This window comes from Clavelina lepadiformis, chromosome 8, assembly GCF_947623445.1.
Source record: "Clavelina lepadiformis chromosome 8, kaClaLepa1.1, whole genome shotgun sequence".
NCBI classification, from domain to species: domain Eukaryota; kingdom Metazoa; phylum Chordata; class Ascidiacea; order Aplousobranchia; family Clavelinidae; genus Clavelina; species Clavelina lepadiformis.
The window spans coordinates 16,670,085-16,690,521 of NC_135247.1; the positions used below are offsets into that span (position 1 = coordinate 16,670,085).

At 37.0% G+C, this 20,437-nt stretch overlaps 3 protein-coding genes across 5 annotated transcripts; 2 read left to right on the forward strand and 1 right to left on the reverse strand.

The window, feature by feature from the left end:
- Positions 1-948: 948 nt before the first annotated feature.
- Positions 949-9,201, forward strand: LOC143469455 (uncharacterized). Its single transcript, XM_076967148.1, has 29 exons — positions 949-1,242; positions 1,493-1,616; positions 1,742-1,878; positions 1,997-2,120; positions 2,260-2,396; positions 2,531-2,654; positions 2,821-2,960; positions 3,225-3,348; positions 3,437-3,573; positions 3,779-3,902; positions 4,006-4,184; positions 4,341-4,467; positions 4,567-4,706; positions 4,941-5,064; positions 5,221-5,363; positions 5,470-5,593; positions 5,699-5,835; positions 5,991-6,114; positions 6,347-6,483; positions 6,558-6,681; positions 6,846-6,982; positions 7,104-7,227; positions 7,340-7,476; positions 7,572-7,695; positions 7,830-7,960; positions 8,086-8,209; positions 8,311-8,444; positions 8,539-8,662; positions 8,819-9,201. The coding sequence occupies exons 1-29, from the start codon at positions 1,227-1,229 to the stop codon at positions 8,931-8,933; spliced, it is 3,696 nt and encodes a 1,231-aa protein (XP_076823263.1). The 5' UTR covers positions 949-1,226; the 3' UTR covers positions 8,934-9,201.
- A 1,872-nt stretch (positions 9,202-11,073) lies between these two features.
- On the forward strand, positions 11,074-13,963 carry LOC143468928 (uridylate-specific endoribonuclease A-like). The gene is made up of 10 exons (XM_076966412.1): positions 11,074-11,195; positions 11,289-11,427; positions 11,635-11,757; positions 12,155-12,291; positions 12,433-12,580; positions 12,670-12,869; positions 13,099-13,198; positions 13,272-13,398; positions 13,500-13,630; positions 13,710-13,963. The coding sequence occupies exons 1-10, from the start codon at positions 11,153-11,155 to the stop codon at positions 13,834-13,836; spliced, it is 1,275 nt and encodes a 424-aa protein (XP_076822527.1). The 5' UTR covers positions 11,074-11,152; the 3' UTR covers positions 13,837-13,963.
- Positions 13,964-14,970: 1,007 nt separating this feature from the next.
- On the reverse strand, positions 14,971-19,564 carry LOC143468391 (uridylate-specific endoribonuclease A-like). Of its 3 annotated transcripts, none has more exons than XM_076965579.1 (12): positions 19,415-19,564; positions 19,233-19,296; positions 18,428-18,513; positions 18,228-18,320; positions 17,983-18,088; positions 17,404-17,532; positions 17,020-17,158; positions 16,719-16,918; positions 16,335-16,434; positions 15,922-16,054; positions 15,656-15,786; positions 14,971-15,574 (listed from the first exon to the last, which is right to left on the reverse strand). In XM_076965579.1, the coding sequence occupies exons 2-12, from the start codon at positions 19,294-19,296 to the stop codon at positions 15,445-15,447; spliced, it is 1,311 nt and encodes a 436-aa protein (XP_076821694.1). In that variant the 5' UTR covers positions 19,415-19,564; the 3' UTR covers positions 14,971-15,444. The 3 variants fall into 3 exon arrangements, with proteins under 3 accessions (XP_076821694.1, XP_076821692.1, XP_076821693.1); XM_076965577.1 differs by having other exon boundaries at positions 19,394-19,550; XM_076965578.1 differs by lacking the exon at positions 19,415-19,564 and having other exon boundaries at positions 19,233-19,386.
- Positions 19,565-20,437: the final 873 nt, after the last annotated feature.

Sequence of the window (20,437 nt, forward strand, 5' to 3'; positions counted from 1 at the left end):
TTTGTGAAGAAATTACCTCGCTGTTAATTTTTCATACTTGTATATAATAGGCCCAGATCGTAAACATTTCATTGCGTAAGGTGTGTTTATAAGGAGCGAAACAAAATGCCTGGCTTAGCACATATCCTTTAGCCAGAAATCCGCACTGTTTCTATCGCCAGAAACGGATGTGAAAAGGTTCCTGTCTCAAAATGTCACACCATTTACCATCGCGCTATTGGGCCTAAGTGTTATTGGTATATTGAACGCAATGATGACTTTAAAGTCGTCATTGTTTTTGATAGAGATCCGGATAAAACCGGTATAAACCAGGTGCATGCAAGATTGAAAGACAATTTATTGCTTTTATTTCGTAAATTCATTTTGTGACTAGCAAAACTGTACAGCATTTTTAAAGCAAAAAACATTGTACAGTTACAATGCAAGTAACTTAACTGCTTTAATAAATAGTCATTTTAGCCTGCGATTGAGATGAAAAATATAACTTTGAGGTGCTCTAAAATGTCTATTTCCCGTGTTGCCAATGTAATAGCATAATGATAACCATTTACTTGCATTGATGTTCGTTCAATTAACCGCCAAAACGAAATAGGGATAAATTTCTTTATACCTGAACGCAGCAATCAAACTGCTTGACCTGTATTTCTGTCTTCGAAGGTAGCTACAAATTGAGTGACAGCTCAGATGAAGATGTCAGTGACAGCCACGCCTATAACGTTTATGTTTGGCAAAAATTGCGTAATTCTTTTTTCGCAGCGGCATCCTTAGCTATAATAAACACATCACATACTGTCCTATACCATCAATGTGTTATAGGTAGCTGCTGAGTGTTCGCCCAGTTTAGATTATTTTGAGATGGTTATGGTGGTGGTTATTAAAAGATCAACAAAGAACACACATAGATGTGAAACGGGTTAGTTTGTGTGTACAACAGGGAAAAGAGAAAAGGGCCGAAAAAAATCCATTTTCTGTTTTCGAAAAACTATTGTTTGTAGATTTTTGAAACTATCCTTTTTAAGATACCGAATCGTAAATAAATGGCAGAGATAACGTCCAAAGTTCGATTGATATCAAACGGCATTAAAACATTTTTCGAAAAACTGCAGTTTTACTGTAGTATACCAGTTATTAATTAAACCTGATCTTTATACAGATACCTTTATGGTACAGTATTAGCAATACAGCCTAAAGAATAATTCGTTCAATAAGCGGAATTTTTCCTCATCATGCCTTGTCAAGAAGGTAATAAATTTAAGATAAATTTAAAGTAAAGAAAATTTTTATGCATAGAAGAACTTGTCTTCTTTTCTTTAAACGTTAAATACTTGACACACGTTGTAGAAGAAATACTTTAGATATATGTAAAAATAAACGTTCTTTACTTAAGCGAATGTTTCGAAAATAGGCGGTTTAATGCATTTACAGCAATGCGTCACCTCTATATGCCACGATATAAAACTCCAACATCACATTATGCTGTTTTCAATCTTAGGAACTCAAACTTTAAGAGGGTCAAGATGTAACTTTCCTACATTCCGAGCTCAGTTTCCGATTCCTTATTCTTCTCCACCTGAAGTGGAAGCTAATGTAGTTGGAAATACTCGTTGGCCAGACAGGTGATAATGTTGTGAAGTCTTCAGTATCTTGGCTTATCATGCACAACGCATATGACCCGGCCTTTTATTAACCAAAGCATTGTCTGTTATTGATTATAAATGTCATATGCTTATGTTGTGCGCAGGTTTAGCACGGAGGTTGTAAGTGTTGACGAGGATGGATTTTCTGTCAAAGTACAACGTTTAGATCGTAACTGTGGCTGGGGGCAATGGCCAAATCTTACATGGAAAGCTGAAGGCGACCAGCTACCTTCGCCTCTGGGTATAACCCTAGTAAACCTTTTGTGACTCTTCTATTTCCGATAGTTGCAAATATGGGTTTGCTAAGAAAACTTTAAAAGTTTAAAGACATGAACGTTCAACTTTTTTGCAATGCGCAGGTTCCTGTTTTATCAAGAACTCTTGCAGAAACACCCTCACTGCCGGGTATCAATTCGAAATTCCTTACAAGGACACACCTGAAATATGTGTTTGGGTGAGAGGCGAGCCAAGATGGCCGGACAGGTAAGTAATTAGGATGAAGTATATGTTAAGAGTACAGAAAACTGTACTTGGAAAAGACGAAACGTAAAAGACTTATTACGAATTGACCCATCACTTGTTATAGCTGTTCACTTTTTCTATTTAATCTTTGTAAATTTAGGTTCAGCTGCAGTGTGACTAGGTCAGACAGGTTTGGATTTAACTGTCTCGTAAGGCGTTTAGACCATCCTGGTGGTTGGGGACAACGCCCTAAGATGTTTTGGTCTGTCAAGGGTGACCCAGTGCCCTCAGCTCAAGGTATTCACAAATTTATTGAATTTACATACAAGCAAGAGAATATTTTTTCAAAAAGGTTTGAAGCCAAATTAGGGTGCAAATTGTACAGGATCTTATCTATCTTTGTTCTTTAACGTTTGGTAATTTGTGCCCAGGTTCTCAGGTCGTTTGCAATTCGCGTCAAAATACGGTTTCACTATCGATCTCATTTCCTTTTCCTTACTGCAAAACACCTACCGTTTTTCCTTGGGTCCGGGGCGACCAAAGATGGCCGGACAGGTTCCAAACCCATTCAATTTTATCTCACACTTATTAACATAACACTGTTGGAAGTAATAACACCAAAACTTAAAAAATAATAAATCTTTACATCAAACGTTCTAGTAATAAGGTATATACTGAATAATAATATTATTTTACAAGCGCAGAAATGTTATTTTTTCAGGTTTAGCTGTACAATAAACAGGTTGGATGAAAATGGATTTGACTGTCTGGTGCGACGCTTAGACGTGAGTTCTGGCTGGGGGCAGAGACCTACGTTGTATTGGTGCACGGATGGGAAAACAGAAGTTTTGGACGTTGATGGTAAAAAGCAGTTAACGCGTTTGCTTTGAGTGCGCGTATGACTCTTCCCTAACATAGGCTTTTATTTAAATTCAGGAAAACATTTTAACATAACTATCGCATCAAGTTAAGCAATCATCATATCAATTATTTGCCAGTATTAATATCGTATAACAGCAAAATTGTAAAAGTAACATTGTTTAAAAGGCTTTGGACATTACAATACTTGCAAAATAATTACCTCACTTTAGCCGGAACTTAAAAGTTTTGTTTGATTTGGTAAAGGTAGCCAAGTCATAAGTAACTCGAGGTGTAACACCATGACTACTTACACCGCTTTCGACTTACCGTACAAAAAGCCACCAAAAGTATGCGCGTGGGTGAGAGGGGAAACAAGGTGGCCGGACAGGTATTGATAACCTAAAAGAAGAACACACAAAAACAATAAAATTGTTGAAAGGTAATTTTCAGTTTGAGACAAATTTTTAACTTTTTAGATTCAGTTGTGTGGTGACCACCACCACCATCTTTGGCTTTGAGTGTCAGGTGAAACGATTGGACCGTTCTTGCGGATGGGGACAAAAACCAAAGCTACACTGGAATGTAACTGGAACTCATGTATCCCAACCTCAAGGTGTTTATGACAAAGTGTTGTACTTAAGGATTAGAAAATGCAAACAAATATCATGTAGTATTTCAAGCAAAGTTTACCAGAGTCTTTGAGCAAGGTTACGTCTTGATTGCCCCACAAGATTCCACATAACACGTGAAAAGTTTGGCTGGTAAAGACAAACACTTATGCCTCAATATGTTCGATCGATTATTTTGCTTTCACACAGGTTCAAGAAACATAGGATCATCAAGAACTGCAAGTATTTCTACCCGGGTTGAATTTACAGTGGCTTGCACTAATGTTCCAAAAGTTATAGCTTGGGTCATTGGAGACAAAAGATACCCGGACAGGTAAGATAATTACAAGGCTTTTTGCATCTACCGCAAATACTCAAGTTAATATATGCAGATGTTGAGAATTTATTCATGATCTTTTTCCATCGCAAAATTTTAGATTTGACGTCGATATTGAAACGGTGGGCAATACAGGCTTTGATTGCTTAATCACACGTCTCGATCAAACGCGCGGCTGGGGACAGAACCCGACAATCTATTGGTGTGTACAAGAGGAGGAGGAGGAAGAAGTGGAAGAGGAAGAGGAAGAGGAGGAGGAAGAGGAAGAGGAAGCTGATGGTAACTTGTATTTTTTTCTATACATATTTTGCGGCCAAACGGGTTTGTAGCAAGAAAAAAAAAAAGAATTCAGAAAAACTGCACACCGCTCTATAAAGTTTTTTTATTGGTATCTCACTAACAAAATACTAAGGAATGGTTTATTGCCTCATTCAGGCTCATGCGAAATCGGTAGCTCAACTGAAGAAACAAAATGCATTTGGATACCGTTCCCAATTCCGTTTAAAAAATGTCCAAAAAGTATTGTTGCTTGGGCAAAAGGAGCTCGAAGATGGCCCGACACGTAATTGTCTGCGATATGCATACGAGCGATTACAATTGCCTTCTTGTTATTTAAACTACATGAAATGTTTCTATCAAATTTGATTTTTAACTGCTTCAGGTTCAGCGTTGAGGTAGATTTGATTAAAAGGAATGGATTCAACTGCACTATAACACGTACAGATGAAGACACTGGATGGGGACAACTTCCTATGCTCTATTACAATACCATAGGAAAGAAGAAGCCTGCCAAACCCGACGGTAAACTTCGCCACATTTCTTATTTAAAATCTCTACTTTTACAAGAACTTTTGTTTTTATAAACTCGTTATCTCGCATCGGTCCTATTTCGATTCTTTTGGCAATCATATGTAATGCATTAAATCAGACACCTTTGTAGAAATAGTGAAAGGACATATTATTAGCACAGAGTGATAGACTTATTTAAATACTAAAAGTAGTTTAAATAAAACCTGATTCTTTTTTTCTGTTTAGGCTTCGCCGGCTTGCCCAGCTCGAGTCATAACGTCTTTTCCCAGAAGTTCGATTTTTCCGCCACATACTTGAAGCCACCACAAGTTTGTGCATGGGTCGTGGGAGATGGAAAATATCCAGACAAGTATGAAAGCATTTATTTCAGGCCAATTTAATCAAAGTCTTTTTATTTAATGGACAACTTTAAATAAAATTTATGACCAACTTGATGAAAATTGGGAACTTTTACCAAAGGTGTACCAGTTAAGTATGTAGCTGAAGTTTCACCATTTTGTCACAGATTCGATTGTACAATTAACCAAGTAAGCACAACTGGATTTGATTGCTCCATCCAACGTGTCGATGAATCATGTGGCTGGACTCAAACTCCTAAACTGTACTGGTACGTTGAAAACGAAGTGGAAAAGCCTTCAAAACCTCAAGGTATTACTGGTTTCCAAACTTATATTGATAATATTTGCGGTTAAACTACTGCTTTATATTAATTTAGATTTCATTTTCCCCGTTTAAATCCCTTCCAAATATATAGGTACCGTAGAAATAGCGATTTCGGACAGCAGCTCAGTTACTGGGTTGGTGGATTTTGACGTTTCTTATGTAACTGCACCCAAACTGGTGGTCTGGCTGGATATTGGACAGGTTTTAACTGGCAGGTTAGCAATCTTAAGTTAAGAAAAATAGAATGCTTTTTGACGCAGTAATTCACAATGGAAGTTGTTCGAATAATCTTTATTAAATATCGTTACACACTCTAACAGATTCCAAGTATCAATTACCACCTTCCAAGAAACTGGATTTCAATATAAGATCGAACGCTTGGACAGCGATGATGGATGGGACAGTGCTTTTCAGTTATGCTGGAAAGCCACCGGCAAGAAGGCGCCAGAACCTGATGGTATAATGGAGTTGCTTTGTGCTGAATCCGTTGGCAGCAAGTGGCTACGTTTTGCTGGATCATATTTGCTACGCCTTAAGATACTACACAAAAACTTGTTTCTTTTCATAACGCTAACACTGTTTAAGTAACTTTGATCAAATTGTTTTTTGAAGATGAGCAAGAAATTGAATGTTCCGATGAGAACAACAAAGTGGTGCGTGTCGAGTTTCGACGCCCTTATGTGAAAGCACCAAAACTTACCGTTTGGGTCAGAGGACAATCAAACTATTCTGACAGGTGACATAACTAGGTTCTATCAATTTAGTTGTAATACTATATCAAGGTTAAACTATACGCCATTTAGTGAGTAATTTTGTGTAATACTGCTGTTATACCTTATAGCTGGAAACTTCTTAAATGGACACAATAACTTGTCTGTTGACAAATAATGTTGCCATCGTATAGTTAACGTTTTCTCTTTATTGTTCGCCAATTTTCTGTCTAAAATTTATGCTGTATCCTGGATTAGATTTGCTCTTAAACAAATTAAAGTTGACCAACTCGGATTCTCTTGCAAAATCAAACGTTTGGACGACGACTGTGGCTGGAATCAAAAGTTAAAGATCTTTTGGAAAGCAAAAGGAGAATTTGGTTTACCACCACAAGGCAGGTTCAGTCATTAGTTTGGATTTTTTATGCGAGTATAATTATTAACGGGACACTTGATTGCCATGTAACAGGTGCTCAGAAAATTGGCTGTTCGGAAAGTAACACTTTAACAGGGCGTTTGACCTATCCTCTTCAATACCTCGAAGTTTTCAAGCTGTCCGCTTGGATAAAGGGAGAAATTACATCCTCAGATAAGTAGGAAATTTAATGCCATTTAATGAATTCAAGCGGTTGTGTACCACAGAATATTGCTTATATACGCAGTAAAGCAGAACAAAATTTGCCTTGGTTGGTCTATTATTAAAAATTCATCTAGTGTTAGCTGATTATGCTTGAAAGTTCACTTTTTTTTGGTGTAGGTTCGAAATTGACATTCAGTCCGCTGATCATTGCGGCTTTGATTTCGAGATCACCAGAACGGATAAGGAATGTGGGTGGGAAACGAGCCCTATGCTATATTGGTGTGTGGAAGGGGTACCAGGACCCGCACATCAAGGTAGAAAATTATGACGTTTTTTGAAATCGAATAGACGTCGTTAAGCAATCTTTTTGTGCCTTGCGATGAGATACGTCAAGGTGTAGAATTATAGCTAACATGAATTCTTCTTTATTTTCAGGGTCCTGTACAGTAAACGCTTCTAGCTGCAACAGTCCAAAAATCTGGTGCGTGTTTCCCATCCCTTATGCTAACACTCCTGAGGTAACGGTTCGAGCGGAAGGCGACGAAAGATGTCCCGACAAGTAAAAATAGCCTCGTAGATTCTTCCTCAAAACCAAAACTAACTGTAACATTAAAATTAAAACATATAAACAGAACATAAGAATATATTTCTTTTCGTTTTACATGTTTCAGATTCAGTGTGGATATAGATACAGTAGACGAAAATGGATTTCAATGCACAATAACTCGTTTGGACGAAGATTGTGGTTGGAGTCAAAAGCCGATTTTGTACTGGAGCGCAAAAGGAAACCAAGTGGATTCACCAGAAGGCGAGTTTCTAAATCTCTTGCAGTGAATTGGGTTCTGCACCATATTTTCAGTAACCCAGGTTTGGTTGAATAATCTACCGCTATCAATTATACAGGCTGCCAGGAGATCGGATCTTCCGGTTGCAATGCCAAAGCATGCCACATTGACTTTACCATTCCCTATCAAACAATTCCAAAGGTATTTGCTTGGGTAAGAGGAGACACCAAATATCCAGACAGGTAACAGTTGCACTCCTATAACTACCTTGTATAGTTTAAGTTGCTTTTGCACTAATCTGGCGACAGAATACTGAATAGCCTTTTACACGGCATGTAGTGCTCATGTCCATTAAAGCAAACTTATGTGGTTATAGGTTCGAATGTGACATCACAAAAACTGACGAGAATGGCTTTGACTGCACAGTAAAACGCTTAGACCAGAACATTGGGTGGGGCCAATGCCCTTCCTTGTATTGGATCATCGAAGGGGAATCAGCCTCGCAAGGTGACAAAGGAAATGACACAATTTACGGCATATATTAAACCAGTCACGCGACTGTTTACGTAATAACTTGTAATAATAGAAGAATGACTCAAATACCTCCAGCTTTAAAAAGCTTGTCTGTGCAGGTTGTGATGATGTAGGCTCTTCGTGCAGAAACTCAAAGTACATATGGGTCGAGTTTCCCGTTCCTTTCAAGAGTGATCCCGAGGTTTTTGCTCGAGCAGTCGGAGATAACAAGTGGCGCGACAGGTTTGCAAAATGTTTACCGATTTTAGAACCGCAAAAAGATTTCTGAACCGTGTAGAAAATCATTACTTATAATGATTCATTTGTATTATGTTTGCCTGCAGATTCAGCGTTACACTAGGTGAAATAGAAGAAGATGGCTTTTATTGCACGGTTAAACGCACAGATTGCTGTTGGGGCTGGGGCCAAAATCCGTTGCTTTATTGGAAAGCCGAAGGGGAACAAGTTTCACCCGAAGGTTAAACCCGGTTTAAAAGTTTTACTTTGAAAACTCATATCACGTTGATTGATTGATTGGTCGGTGGATGGACTGAACAAAAATTTCTTTGCAGGTTCTCATGAAATTGGTAATTCGCTTTGTGCTAATAAGCGTGTTCACGTCGAGTTTACCGAAGCGTTCGAAAAGGCGCCAGATCTTTGCGTTTGGGCCAGAGGGGACCGCGAATATCCCGACAGGTATAAGAGGATTTTTCGTTTTATTCAAACTTGACTTTATTTGCGCTCAGAGGTGAATGATACAAAAATACATTTAACACATGATGTTCAACACAGTTATTTTTACATAAAGAATACTCCTATTGGACATGTATGAAGTATTTTATGCTGTGTCAGGTTTCGCTGTGTGATAAGCAAAATCGACTTGGACGGATTTGATGTTTTGATAAACCGTGAAGATCGTAAATGTGGATGGGGACAAAGTCCAAAGATTTTTTGGAAAACCATTTAACTATAATCACAAAGAAATATGCTTATTTGCTTTACTTCTTTAGCTGAAAGCTTGTTAAAATATTGCAACATTGCCTTGCTATCTAGCGCGTACGTTAACTATTTTAGATTTGAAAGAACTTTGAATGATTGAATGAAGAATGAGTTTTAAATATGTTAGGTTGCTCGTTTTATCTCAGCTTGGTAATAGTATAATGTTTGTGTAACAATATTTTATATACAGACATGGTGAATGTATACCTACAATAAACAAATATATTGCAAGTCTATATCTTATATATTTATTGTAACACAATTCCATAAACGGTGTTTATAAAAAACTATAATAAGATGCAATTAACACATCACAGCATAAAAATGAAAAAAAATCTTAAAAACCCATCAGGTTGATTTTTTTCCAAACGAATTAAATGAAACTCGAGTTGACCGCATTGCAACTCAAAAAAGGAAAGGTTTCAAAGAACACTTTCTCAATGTAAAATATTTTGCAAATTACACCATTTCACATAGTATTTTTAATTAATTCAATGCGCATAGGCCTATATCGATAATATTTTAGCGGACCATTTGAACCGCTTATTTAATTACCGGAATAGCTTCGATTGCTTAGTTCATGCACTTTTGTCACAGCCAAAGCAACCCAAACAAAGTTACGATCATGTACTGGTGCGACAAGCCAGGCGATTGGAAATGTGACTTGATATGCATAGCACGACCAAATTCAGGGAATATTTAATGATAGGAGATTGGATTTACATTGAAATCCAAATTAAACCAATTAATTCGTTAAATTTGAACAGAATTTTCTTGATTATACAGCCAAAGATACATGGGGTTAACAACATAGTTAACAAGGGTTATATGCGGTGACATTGTTTCGTGAAAGTTTTCAATCGTTTGGGAGTTTTATTGAAGTTAAAACCTTCTTCAAATGAAGTACCTTGCCACCGTTTGGCAATCATAGCTGTAGAAAACAGTATACTGTAGAATTACACCAGCTGCGACGCACGTATTTTCGTTATAGCTTATCGGCATTCAATATTTACCAGCTGAAAAAAATAGAAACACTGCCAATATTGTCAGCAAATACGACCGTTGAGCCAAATATAGGATATTAATGTTGGTTCATACCTGTTTAAACAATGTGTTTTAGAATAGCATGTTAAAACAAACTTAATGCTGTATACAAGGCAAGCGTTAAACGTTTCACTATAGGGTTCCACGACATATGGCCGCGGGAAAATGACCGCGAACAAACTCACCGGGGTCAACTGAACGTGACGTAAATTGACCGCGAACAAACTGACTGTGATGTAAATTGACCGCGAACAAACTAACCGGGAACAGACTTACCGGAATGAAAATTGACCGGGAGGTAAATTGACCGTGGGAGTCCTGACGTACAGCTTCAATCTGACAATTTACTTAACTAAAGTGTCCATTGTTATTGCAATGAGTCCATTGTTACTACATGAGATAGGCTACAACACATTGTTTCATAATCTCATCAAACAACTCGTCTAGACCGGGAAAATGCATGTAACAATAGGAAATCTATGAATAAAGGTGAAAAACCCGTAGGGTCACCCTACACCCTACAAAGGGCCAAAAAACTCTACGAGTGGCAACCTTGACTGCAATACACATACTAAATTGGATAGTGACTAGATAGCGACTAGATAGTGAATTAGAATTTTGACCTTTTGACGGCCAATTTGTCGCCGGTTAATTTGATCGCCGGCCAATTTATCGACGGTTAATTTTATCGCCGGCCAGTTTACGTCACGGTTAATTTGATCGCCGGCCAATTTGTTGCCGGTCAGTTGTCCACAACCAGTTGTCGCCGGCGAGTTTGTTCACGGCCATATGTCGTGATCCCTCACTATAGATAGCAAGTCGGTATAGCACGAACCATCGCCGGGATCAGGCAGCAAATCGTCTCCATTCCAAAGATGGAATAAAATTACTTGTAAATCATTCCTTGTCAATTTCTTGTAATTCATGACGGAGAACACGTTCTCACGAGATACGTATTTACCGTTAACCAAACCGCTTTAGGCTGATTTACGTCATCGCCTATTTGGACAGCGTGGATGGGAATATTCCCAAATGTTCGTATGATTAGTTTATAACTCTTTTCATGTTTACCAAGCTGTTATTCCGTTTTGGAAGTCAAGCGCCACGTCACTTATACCTTGAGCTTTTGGTTGAAAATCGACAATGTTGAAGTTACTGGTATGTTCTATTTTAGCTATTGGACTTGGTAAGTGTTTGTGTTTGAAATGGATTTCTTATGAGTTATGGTAAATCGAAAAACAAAATTTTCAACAAGTTCCAATATTTCTGCTGTTTTCAGTGCACGCGCAAGGTTTATCTTCATGCGTCGGAAGATGTGATGATTACGCTGATCATAGCTATACGTGTCAATGCAACACTTATTGCGATGGTTACCAAGATTGTTGCGATGACTACACAAGTGTTTGTCTTGGAGCAAGGTAAGGAATTTTTTTCGAGGATGTGTTCTAAGATGTAAGGGCATCGTTAAAAAGTGATTTGATGGAGATATTTTCCTTTAAAAATGAAAAGTGAAAATATCATGTATTCACATGTATTACGTTGCTGTTTTTGCGCCTAGTTAAACGTTTGTGCCTATAATGTTTATACAGTATAAATATTCTTGTAAGAAATGTAAATTTTTACAGCGACTCCTGTGTTGGTCGCTGTGGCGAAAGTCCCGATACAAGCAAGAGCTGTCAGTGCAACACGGTGTGTGACAATTACAATGACTGCTGTGCCGATTACGTCTCTGAATGCCAAGCTTCAACGTGAGCATTTTTACTTAATTCCCTTGATTAAGCGCCCGAATCAGATTTAATTCGAAGTGCTCACTACTTCATTACAATTAGAATTCTGTCGAACTTCAACGTGTCCATTTTTATACTCAAGTTCCTTTGATCAAGCATCAAAATAAGATCTAGGTCTAAATCAACAGCAAATCTTATCAACTACACGCATACAAGCCAGAAAACTTTTTATGATTTCTTTAATTACAGCTTTTACTTACAAATTTGTAGTAACTGGAATCAAAACAAGCAGCTATGCGTTTACACTTTAAAATTTACTTAATTACAAACTTCTTTTTAAAAATTAAATGTTTCTGAACAGGGTAGTTCGTTAAAAGCTGTCAGTCAATTTACTAACACCACAAAACATTTGTTTAAGGTCTTTATGTGCTGGCCGTTGCGGCATTGGATACGATGCCACTCTTCCTTGCCAGTGCAACACCCAGTGTCCCAATTACGGAAACTGCTGTACCGATTATTCTACGGAATGTGACACATCCGACGGAACAGGATGTTGTAAGTAGATAACATGATAACATTCTAAAACGTCACTCCCTTCTGTTTTATTTGAAGACCTGCTGGTGATTAGACGTGGGCAACTGCTGCGTCAACTCTAAACACGTAATAAGCTATTACAAGATATCTATATATTTGTAGCAAAACCAGGCGTCACGCAAGAAGAGATTTACGCCATTTCTCTTAGTTTATATGATCTCGATGTAAACCGAGCTACCGCCAGTGACTACATAGTTGATATTCAATCTCCGACTAGTGACAGCTCATTGCAGGACAACTCGCCCTACAAGTAACTTATGGCATAGAAACATTCAACTACTTGTGAAAAGGTCTACTACTTGTGATCATTTAAAGTTGACGAATATTCTACTTTACTAGCTTTTTCACTTTCGTCAACGAGGACCTACTAAATCTACCAACTTACCAAGCCTTGATCAATCTTCTCGACAACTATGAAATGATTCAAGGAAAAGACGAGAATGTTGACCAGGTTGAAACGGATGAGATTTACACTTTCCTCAACGCATTTATGAGCACCGAAATAGGAAAACAATTGTATACATTTCTCAGTAGTAAAGGTAAATGAGAACAGAACTGCCCATGTTGCTAAGTTTAGTAGAGTTTTTTTTTCATTCTAAACTTTTGACAAACCATGATAGAAAACAAAATATTAATTGCGTTAAACAACAGCTAAAGTTGAGATTAAAACAAGTATACTTCTTTTTGTAACTAACCCAAAAAGTGTAAAAGGCTTGTTAAAAGGTACAAAAAGCTTGTCTATATAGGGTGTCGTTTTTTTGCCAACAGGACTGGCAGGGTGTGAAGACGAAGCTACTTTTATCGAAAACTTAAAGAAAATGTGGTTTGATTTGTACAGCAGACAAAACAATGCCATGGATACCAGCGGGTATGTTGTTCTACACCATGCAAGCGCTTGCTTTGATAAAGAAACCTTCTCTCATGTTTGGTTGCATTTTCAGATTTGAACACGTATTTGTTGGTGAAATCAAGACCGACATTGTGTCCGGTTTTCACAACTGGGTTCAGTTTTACCTTCAAGAACAAGCAAAGAACTTGAATTACTTCGGTTACACTGGAACTGAACAGGTGAATGAAAATAAGCTTACCGTAAAAAATGGTAACGTTGATTGGGTAATCATCAGTCTCTTTCAATACTGCCATACTGTTAAACGTCGTTTTTGTCCTAGCCCAATTTGTACGGGCTACACTTTGAGTGGTACGGGTACATGAAGGGACTTTCGGGGAGTTCAGTTGGCTCAAGTCCAGAATACGATTTCGCGATCTTTACCTTGTGTCATTTGACACGACCTGGCTCGGTGTAAGTGTTTGTATACTTTGAAGCGTTATCGATACTGGCGCACATGCTCTACCACGCACTCACGCTTCATTATTTACAGATGTAACGTTTTGCTGAGGAGCGACGATAACGTGGAGGTAAACCGCAGCATCCAGACATGGACCTGGACTAAGACTACTCCTGGAGACGGACTGAAATACGTGGCCTCTGCCTATTTCATTCTCTAAAGTGACGACAGCAAATGGAGTCGATTAATTGCTTCCGATAACAAACTGCGCGATTGAAATTCGTTAATTTATAAAGGTCGTGGAGTGAAGAAAATACAAATCATTGAAATATATTGTCATAACTCTGTGTTAGTTGCTTTAGTGTAAACAATATTTGTTCGAAGTCAGCGAATAGCGTTGTAAAAACAGATAAAGTTTGACATATTCTTCTCTTATATAATGAAAGCAAGAAATAACGACCTGGGACCGTCTCTCTGAAACATTGCGTTGCACATGGTCTCCTGCCACCAAGAGTATTTTCAAATTTAACAGGCAGTACGCAACGTTGTTAGCAGATAAATGATAAAAATTATAGATTTCCGCCATCTTCATCTTTGCAATAAAATGCTCATGCAGCAGTAATGGCAAAATAAGGTTAGATTTCAAAAAAATACTTTTTAGTTCTAATTCATTCACAACTAATTCACAATGACAGCTAGTTCATGAATATTGCAAAATAATCGTCATTTTTCAAAATTATCTTTGAAGCCATGTTGCGGGTCAAACAAATTAGATGCTAATTAACAAAACGTGACTTCTTGTTAGAATGTTATCGGGAATTTGGCAATTGGCATTTTGGAATTTTTTTTCCTCAAATATATTTTTGCGGCATATTTCCACTTGGTTTCGTCTGCCTGTTGATGTAAATTTACAGCAACAATGGTAAAAGTATTGTTCATCTTTAGGCTGTTTTGAACTTTTTATTCAGACTTATTTTCAAATACAGTTTAAAACAGGCCAAATCTACCCCAGGTGTTTTTAAACTTTTTCCCTAACTCCCAGCACCCAACTTTTAGACAGGAAACGTATCACCACCAAATACACTTACAAACGCTTTGCTGATTACACACGTGCCGGGGACACTTTCAACTATGCATTCAAACCTTGACATAGAAAGGAAAAGCAATGATATCAGTGCTACATTGTTTAAAGAAGTGAATTACATTTAAATCCAACCCATCCTGTTTATTTTCATAATTGGAAATGCTGTTTGTAAGAACTACTTAATTGTTGACGATTTACTTGTTGAAAATTTAAGCACTTTTTAGACAATAAGAAGAGAACATTAAAACTTTCCTAAGTTACAAAAATATGTAGATCAGTCGATTTTTATTCAGCGAAAATTAGAGACGCATGCACTTCTCTGATCCAAAAACAATATTCTAGAAAACGCTGTAAACGTGTATAAATGATAAAAATATAAAAACGACCGCTATTATTTCATATAACAACAAGAATATGATAATGTGCGTGGTATTTTAAACGTGATTACTTTATGATGGCAATGGCTGATTTGTTTCATTATACTCATAATAGTCAAAACCTGCTTAACAAATTGTTAGCAACAGGTTGAAGACGTCTGATGCAAAGAAAATGTTTTTGATGAATATAGAAAAATAGTCAAAAATCAAACCATTATAAAAACAGGAATTTATATGACATGGAACCACTAACAAATGTCAAGGATGGATAAAACTAATCGATTGCAAATATCGTTTACGATTTATGAGTTGTTATAGTTATGAAACGCCAGTTTTACATTTGTTAGTTTATTTAAATATGAATGGATTACTGTAGAATGAAAAAAGCTGTTCCAACATATCGCAAGTTAAAACGTGGGATCTTGTTTTTCCAGGTGTAGGTTTGAATTTCTCTTTTAACTGGAACTCCATCTGCATCACGAAGGAGAACCGCACAACTGAGAACAAAGAGGTTTTTTGAGGGGTTTACACAGTAGTATAGTTTCGATTTGAACGTAACTTTAGGTCACGACACTTACACTGAATCGGGCCTGGTCACGTGACAAAGTGTATAAACGGCCAATTCGTACAGTGGGCTGGGACCAATTACAATTCCCGCCAACCCTTTCAATGCGTTGTGCCATTCAAAATGTAGATCATATAAGTTGGGCTAGAAATGCATGATAGAATTACTGATTATATAATGGTTGTTGTTATTGTTGAAAACTGGCTTTCACTTAACTGTACATTACTCTAGCAGCATATTGTAAACAAATACGTTTGCATGAAACCACATTAAGCCTACCTCTTTTGTTCTAACGTAGCCAAAATAGTTCAAACTTCCAATTTTCTCTTGCAAATAAAACTGAATCCAGTTGTGAAATCCAGTCACTGAAACTCCACTGCTTCTAAGTTCTCCCACAAAAACATGCTCAAAACTGTAACAGTAAAAATCTTGTAATATAAATTAATAAAACGAAAATTGATTTCAGTCAGACTCAAATTTCAATTGTAGAAATTTAAGTAACGACATAGCGCAGTATCTAGTAAAAATATTATTCAACATTTGCAAGTGCTTGGAGAGGATCTCTCTATATTCAACCATTCAATGTCAACACGGATGAAATAACGTGATCATAGCAGTTTTTACAGTAGGTTGCACTCATAGCACGCGGTAAAATCAACAAGTATAACCATGCATAGCCTGTACGGGCTCACCCGCTTGTATCCAACGCGTTGTTTCGTCTCGTGAACATCTCAAACCACATTATTCGGATAAATTCCTTAAAGAGAGTTTTCCCTTCACATCCAGCTAAGCCTACATATATAGGATGGAGTAGCATCATCAACTTGCATTGACGGGTCAAGTCTATACTCAGGATTTAAATCTTCTTACAACGACAAAAGAAGTTTTTCAGTTAGACAGTATATTTGAGCATGAAAAATCATGAAGTAAAAACATCAGGCGGAAAGTTTTTCCGGAGTTAAAAATATTTAGTAGTTTGTAAAAATTACTGTTTATTTTCAGCAAGTTATTAGGCGGTCTACACCACGTCAATACCAAAAAAAAACATTTTACAGCAAATTAAAGATAATTTCAACCTGCTTTGGCCAGAAACTCATACAAACGAACACCAAGTCTGCTGTCAATGAAGTAGTTAAGAAACCTCTCGTTTTCCCTCATCTCCTCATTCGAGATTGTTTCGTTAATTCCCTGGGTTTTTTCGTAATTATCCAACAAGTTTATGAATGCCCGGTATATTGGTTTGTTCATGACACGCTCATTAAGAAAAGTGAAGAACCTGCGAAAAACCTTAAATTTTAAGATCTGTTTAGAAGTTTAAGTTGAAGTTCTATCTTTTCTTTGCCCCCTTCTTTTTTTTCAGTAATGAAATCTTCCAACCTTTCCTCAGAACTGTCCACTCTTGATTTGTCGTCGGTCTGATTTTGTAGGTTTATCATGAACTCATTCGAGTTGATTCTGTTATCATCAAGATCGTATAAGTCGAGCGAAAAAGAACGAATCTCGCTATCTCGAACGCCTGTAGTCGCAGGATCAACAAAATTTAAGAACATAACATCAAAGCCCATCTATGGTTACGATATACTTACGATGTAAGAAATATACCGTGTATTCACTTTTAAAGTAATGCACAGCAGGTGTGGGTATACTCTTGCTGACGGCCTAAAATAGGCATTACTAGGTATATTCTTGCTGAAGGCCTGTATTTTACTTTAAATATATACATCAATTCAAGTTATGCAGAACCTTGCATTGGTAACTTACCATTCACCACACTCATGCACAATTTTTCGTGGTCGTCACAGCAATCACCAAACCTGGTGCATGCAAAATTGCACTGACATGTCTGGTTGCTATCGAAGGAAGCAGTACATCTTCCAGCGCACGAATTCCCTGTGCCACATAATGAGTATATATCCTACAGTTTTAATCTAATGTATACGGACAAACAGATAAACATATATTTAAACCAAATAATGTGCCTGTGTATAGACCAATAGCCCATAGCAAGCTGTACGCACATACACGTCTAATCATAAATGAATGTTGTTACTTGGTGTAAAATTAATTTGATGCAGCACAAAAGTATGTATTCGATGTATATATTACATTACGATTGTTTGTATACGATGCATTTTCAAAGACCAGACCGCAAAAGCGCATAGCCTTATAAAAATTGTAGCTACTTTTTTGTCGAACGATAACCTTTTTCAACGGATTACAGCATAATTCAAGCCTAATACATCTCTTTTTAAATCTTTTTGGGTTTTTGACGCAACAGCAAAACTAAAATCATATCGCTAGGGGCAAAAAAAGAAAATGACATGAAACTAAAACATCCACCTGAAAGAGTTAGCAAGTCTGTGTTACATAAATCAGAATCACAGCAACTTCTGCAAATAGAATTTGCGTCATTGTTGTTGCATTGGATCGAACCTTCATTAACGTTCTGAAAACAACCATATTTTGTGGGCAACTTACCAAGTCAAAGAAAAATGTTTGAGCAGGAAAAAACGCAAAACAAAAAGCCTAGAAGAAAACGTTGACTTGGCTGCAATAATGTTTCGTAAATATCATACTAAGTTTACCTGCGCTTGGTTGCTGTGGCACGCCTCGCGTTGCTTACAACGTTTTGTTACCAACGTTTTGCAACGATGTACCCGCACTTCGTTTTGGCATACCTACACCAGATAGAAATAAACGAACCAATTGAAGTAAACTACTGTACATGTAGTTTACTCAAATATATAGCAGTATATCAAATTCAATAGAATTTGTTTCATGAAACCTCGTTATCAGCACACGTCTCATTCCGTCCGTTGGAAAGGCAATCTTCGTTGCCATTTGCCGCATCGCAAGTCCAGCACACCGTTGCTGTATAAAAGAAAGATATGTTTGAACAATAATTATAGAGAAGCAAATGATGACGTTAAACCAATCTTATTATTATTCAGCTACAGGCATATTTCATTGCCATTCGTCGCAGTACTTTTTCTAACCTCTTTGAAAACTTAATAAGACATTTGCAACAGGCTGTCATTATTTCACAGGAAAACATCAGTTGTTTGAAGCTATTCGTCGCATTTTCTTGTTAACCTAACATGTTGTAACATAGATATCTAAACCTAACTTAAGTATTTCTTTTAATATACTGTAAATCTAACTTGTAATAGTTTCCGAATAACTAAAGTCAAAATTTTGAATCCTCCTTACCTATTTTTTTTCACTAACCTAGCCGCCTATCTTTAACAAAGCGTTGCGTGAAAAAACTTACGGTGAAATATTCACTTTCTTTGTCATATATAGCAACGTATATCAGAAATAACTTGGGATCTTTGTTCATCGTGCTCATTTAATTTTAAAATTTAGACGATGAAGGGTCGCTTGGGTGCAATTGCTTAGCGCATAGTTTTTCCTCTAAGAATTTGACCTGTAAAGCCGGTTTGACGAGTTCCAAGATTGAGGTATAACACCTAATGACATAATTATGTAACAATGAGATATTGACAACGCTGTGGGCAACATAAATCGATAGGAACCTCACAAAGTTGTAAATCATAGGACCGAGTTTCGAAATTTGTCAAAATACTTACCAAGCGCTTTGCTTGTGAACATGTACAGGCAAAGAAGAAGATAATATTTCATGCCGTCGCACATCTTTAAATTCAAAAAATATTGTTACAACATCAACCTTAGAAACATCGACAGTATTTACGTTTTGATACTTTAGCGTACAACGTAAATTTTCACACACTTTTTATACAAGGAAAATAACCTCTGCTGATTCTAGCGAATGGCTTTCAACTATTGAACATTTCTAGTAGAAAGTAACGCAGTTTGCACTGGTACAGTGATATTGCTGTACGAAGAGATGCTGAGCTGTTCGCAATAGTATGTCTACAGCTACAGAGTATATGTTTATGATGGCAAGTCTACCCGAGCGTATTCTTCTTTCTTTTTTCGCACTTTGAGCAAAAAAAGTTTGCTTTTTTCTGTTTATCAACTGACGCGACTATCTTATTTTCACTCAATAAGCAAACTCGTAGAGCTCAATCAATTCAAAAAATACAACAGTTTTAGATCAAAATCCACAGAATTGCCCCCACGATAACGCGTCCTCACTCCGGGTATCTTGCTGAGCTTTTCTCAAACTTATGCTAGTTCGGAAATAGCTGAAAACCTCAGTGCTGTTCAACTGACAATGTACATATACTTTATATTTCCATTTTAATCATTTTGTAAACTCATTACGCAAATATAGTTTAGCAAATGTGTAACTCTTACAGATTTCGTCATTTATTGAAGTTATATGAAAATAACGTTGAAGTAAATGGACGTACAACAAAAGTAGGCTGACATGAAAAAAAATTCTGACCAATTAGAGAATAATTAATCGTGACATAGTCTTGATAAAGTCTTAAGCGGAACATGACATATGCCATCCAACTAAATAAGCTACTGCCACATGTTGCAGCAACAAAATGAAAGAATCTTTTAGCTGTGTTTTAGTCATTTCGACCATTGCACGACAAACGACATCAAGAAGGAATCAGAGATCGGTCTCTTAAATTCCTTGTGAGGCTACCCCGCCCGAAATGCGAAAAGCGCAAAAATGTTAGATTTTTTCGTCTCAAAAAACGCTTTAAAATGTCTTAAAATAAAATGAATTTTCATATTTGTACCTACAATAGCTGCCAAATTATAGCGTACACTTTTGAAATGCCGTATACAACGACTTTTGTAAAACCTCACACGGCCACGAATGGCTAATCCGTGCGTTCCTTTTTCCCTTTTCTAT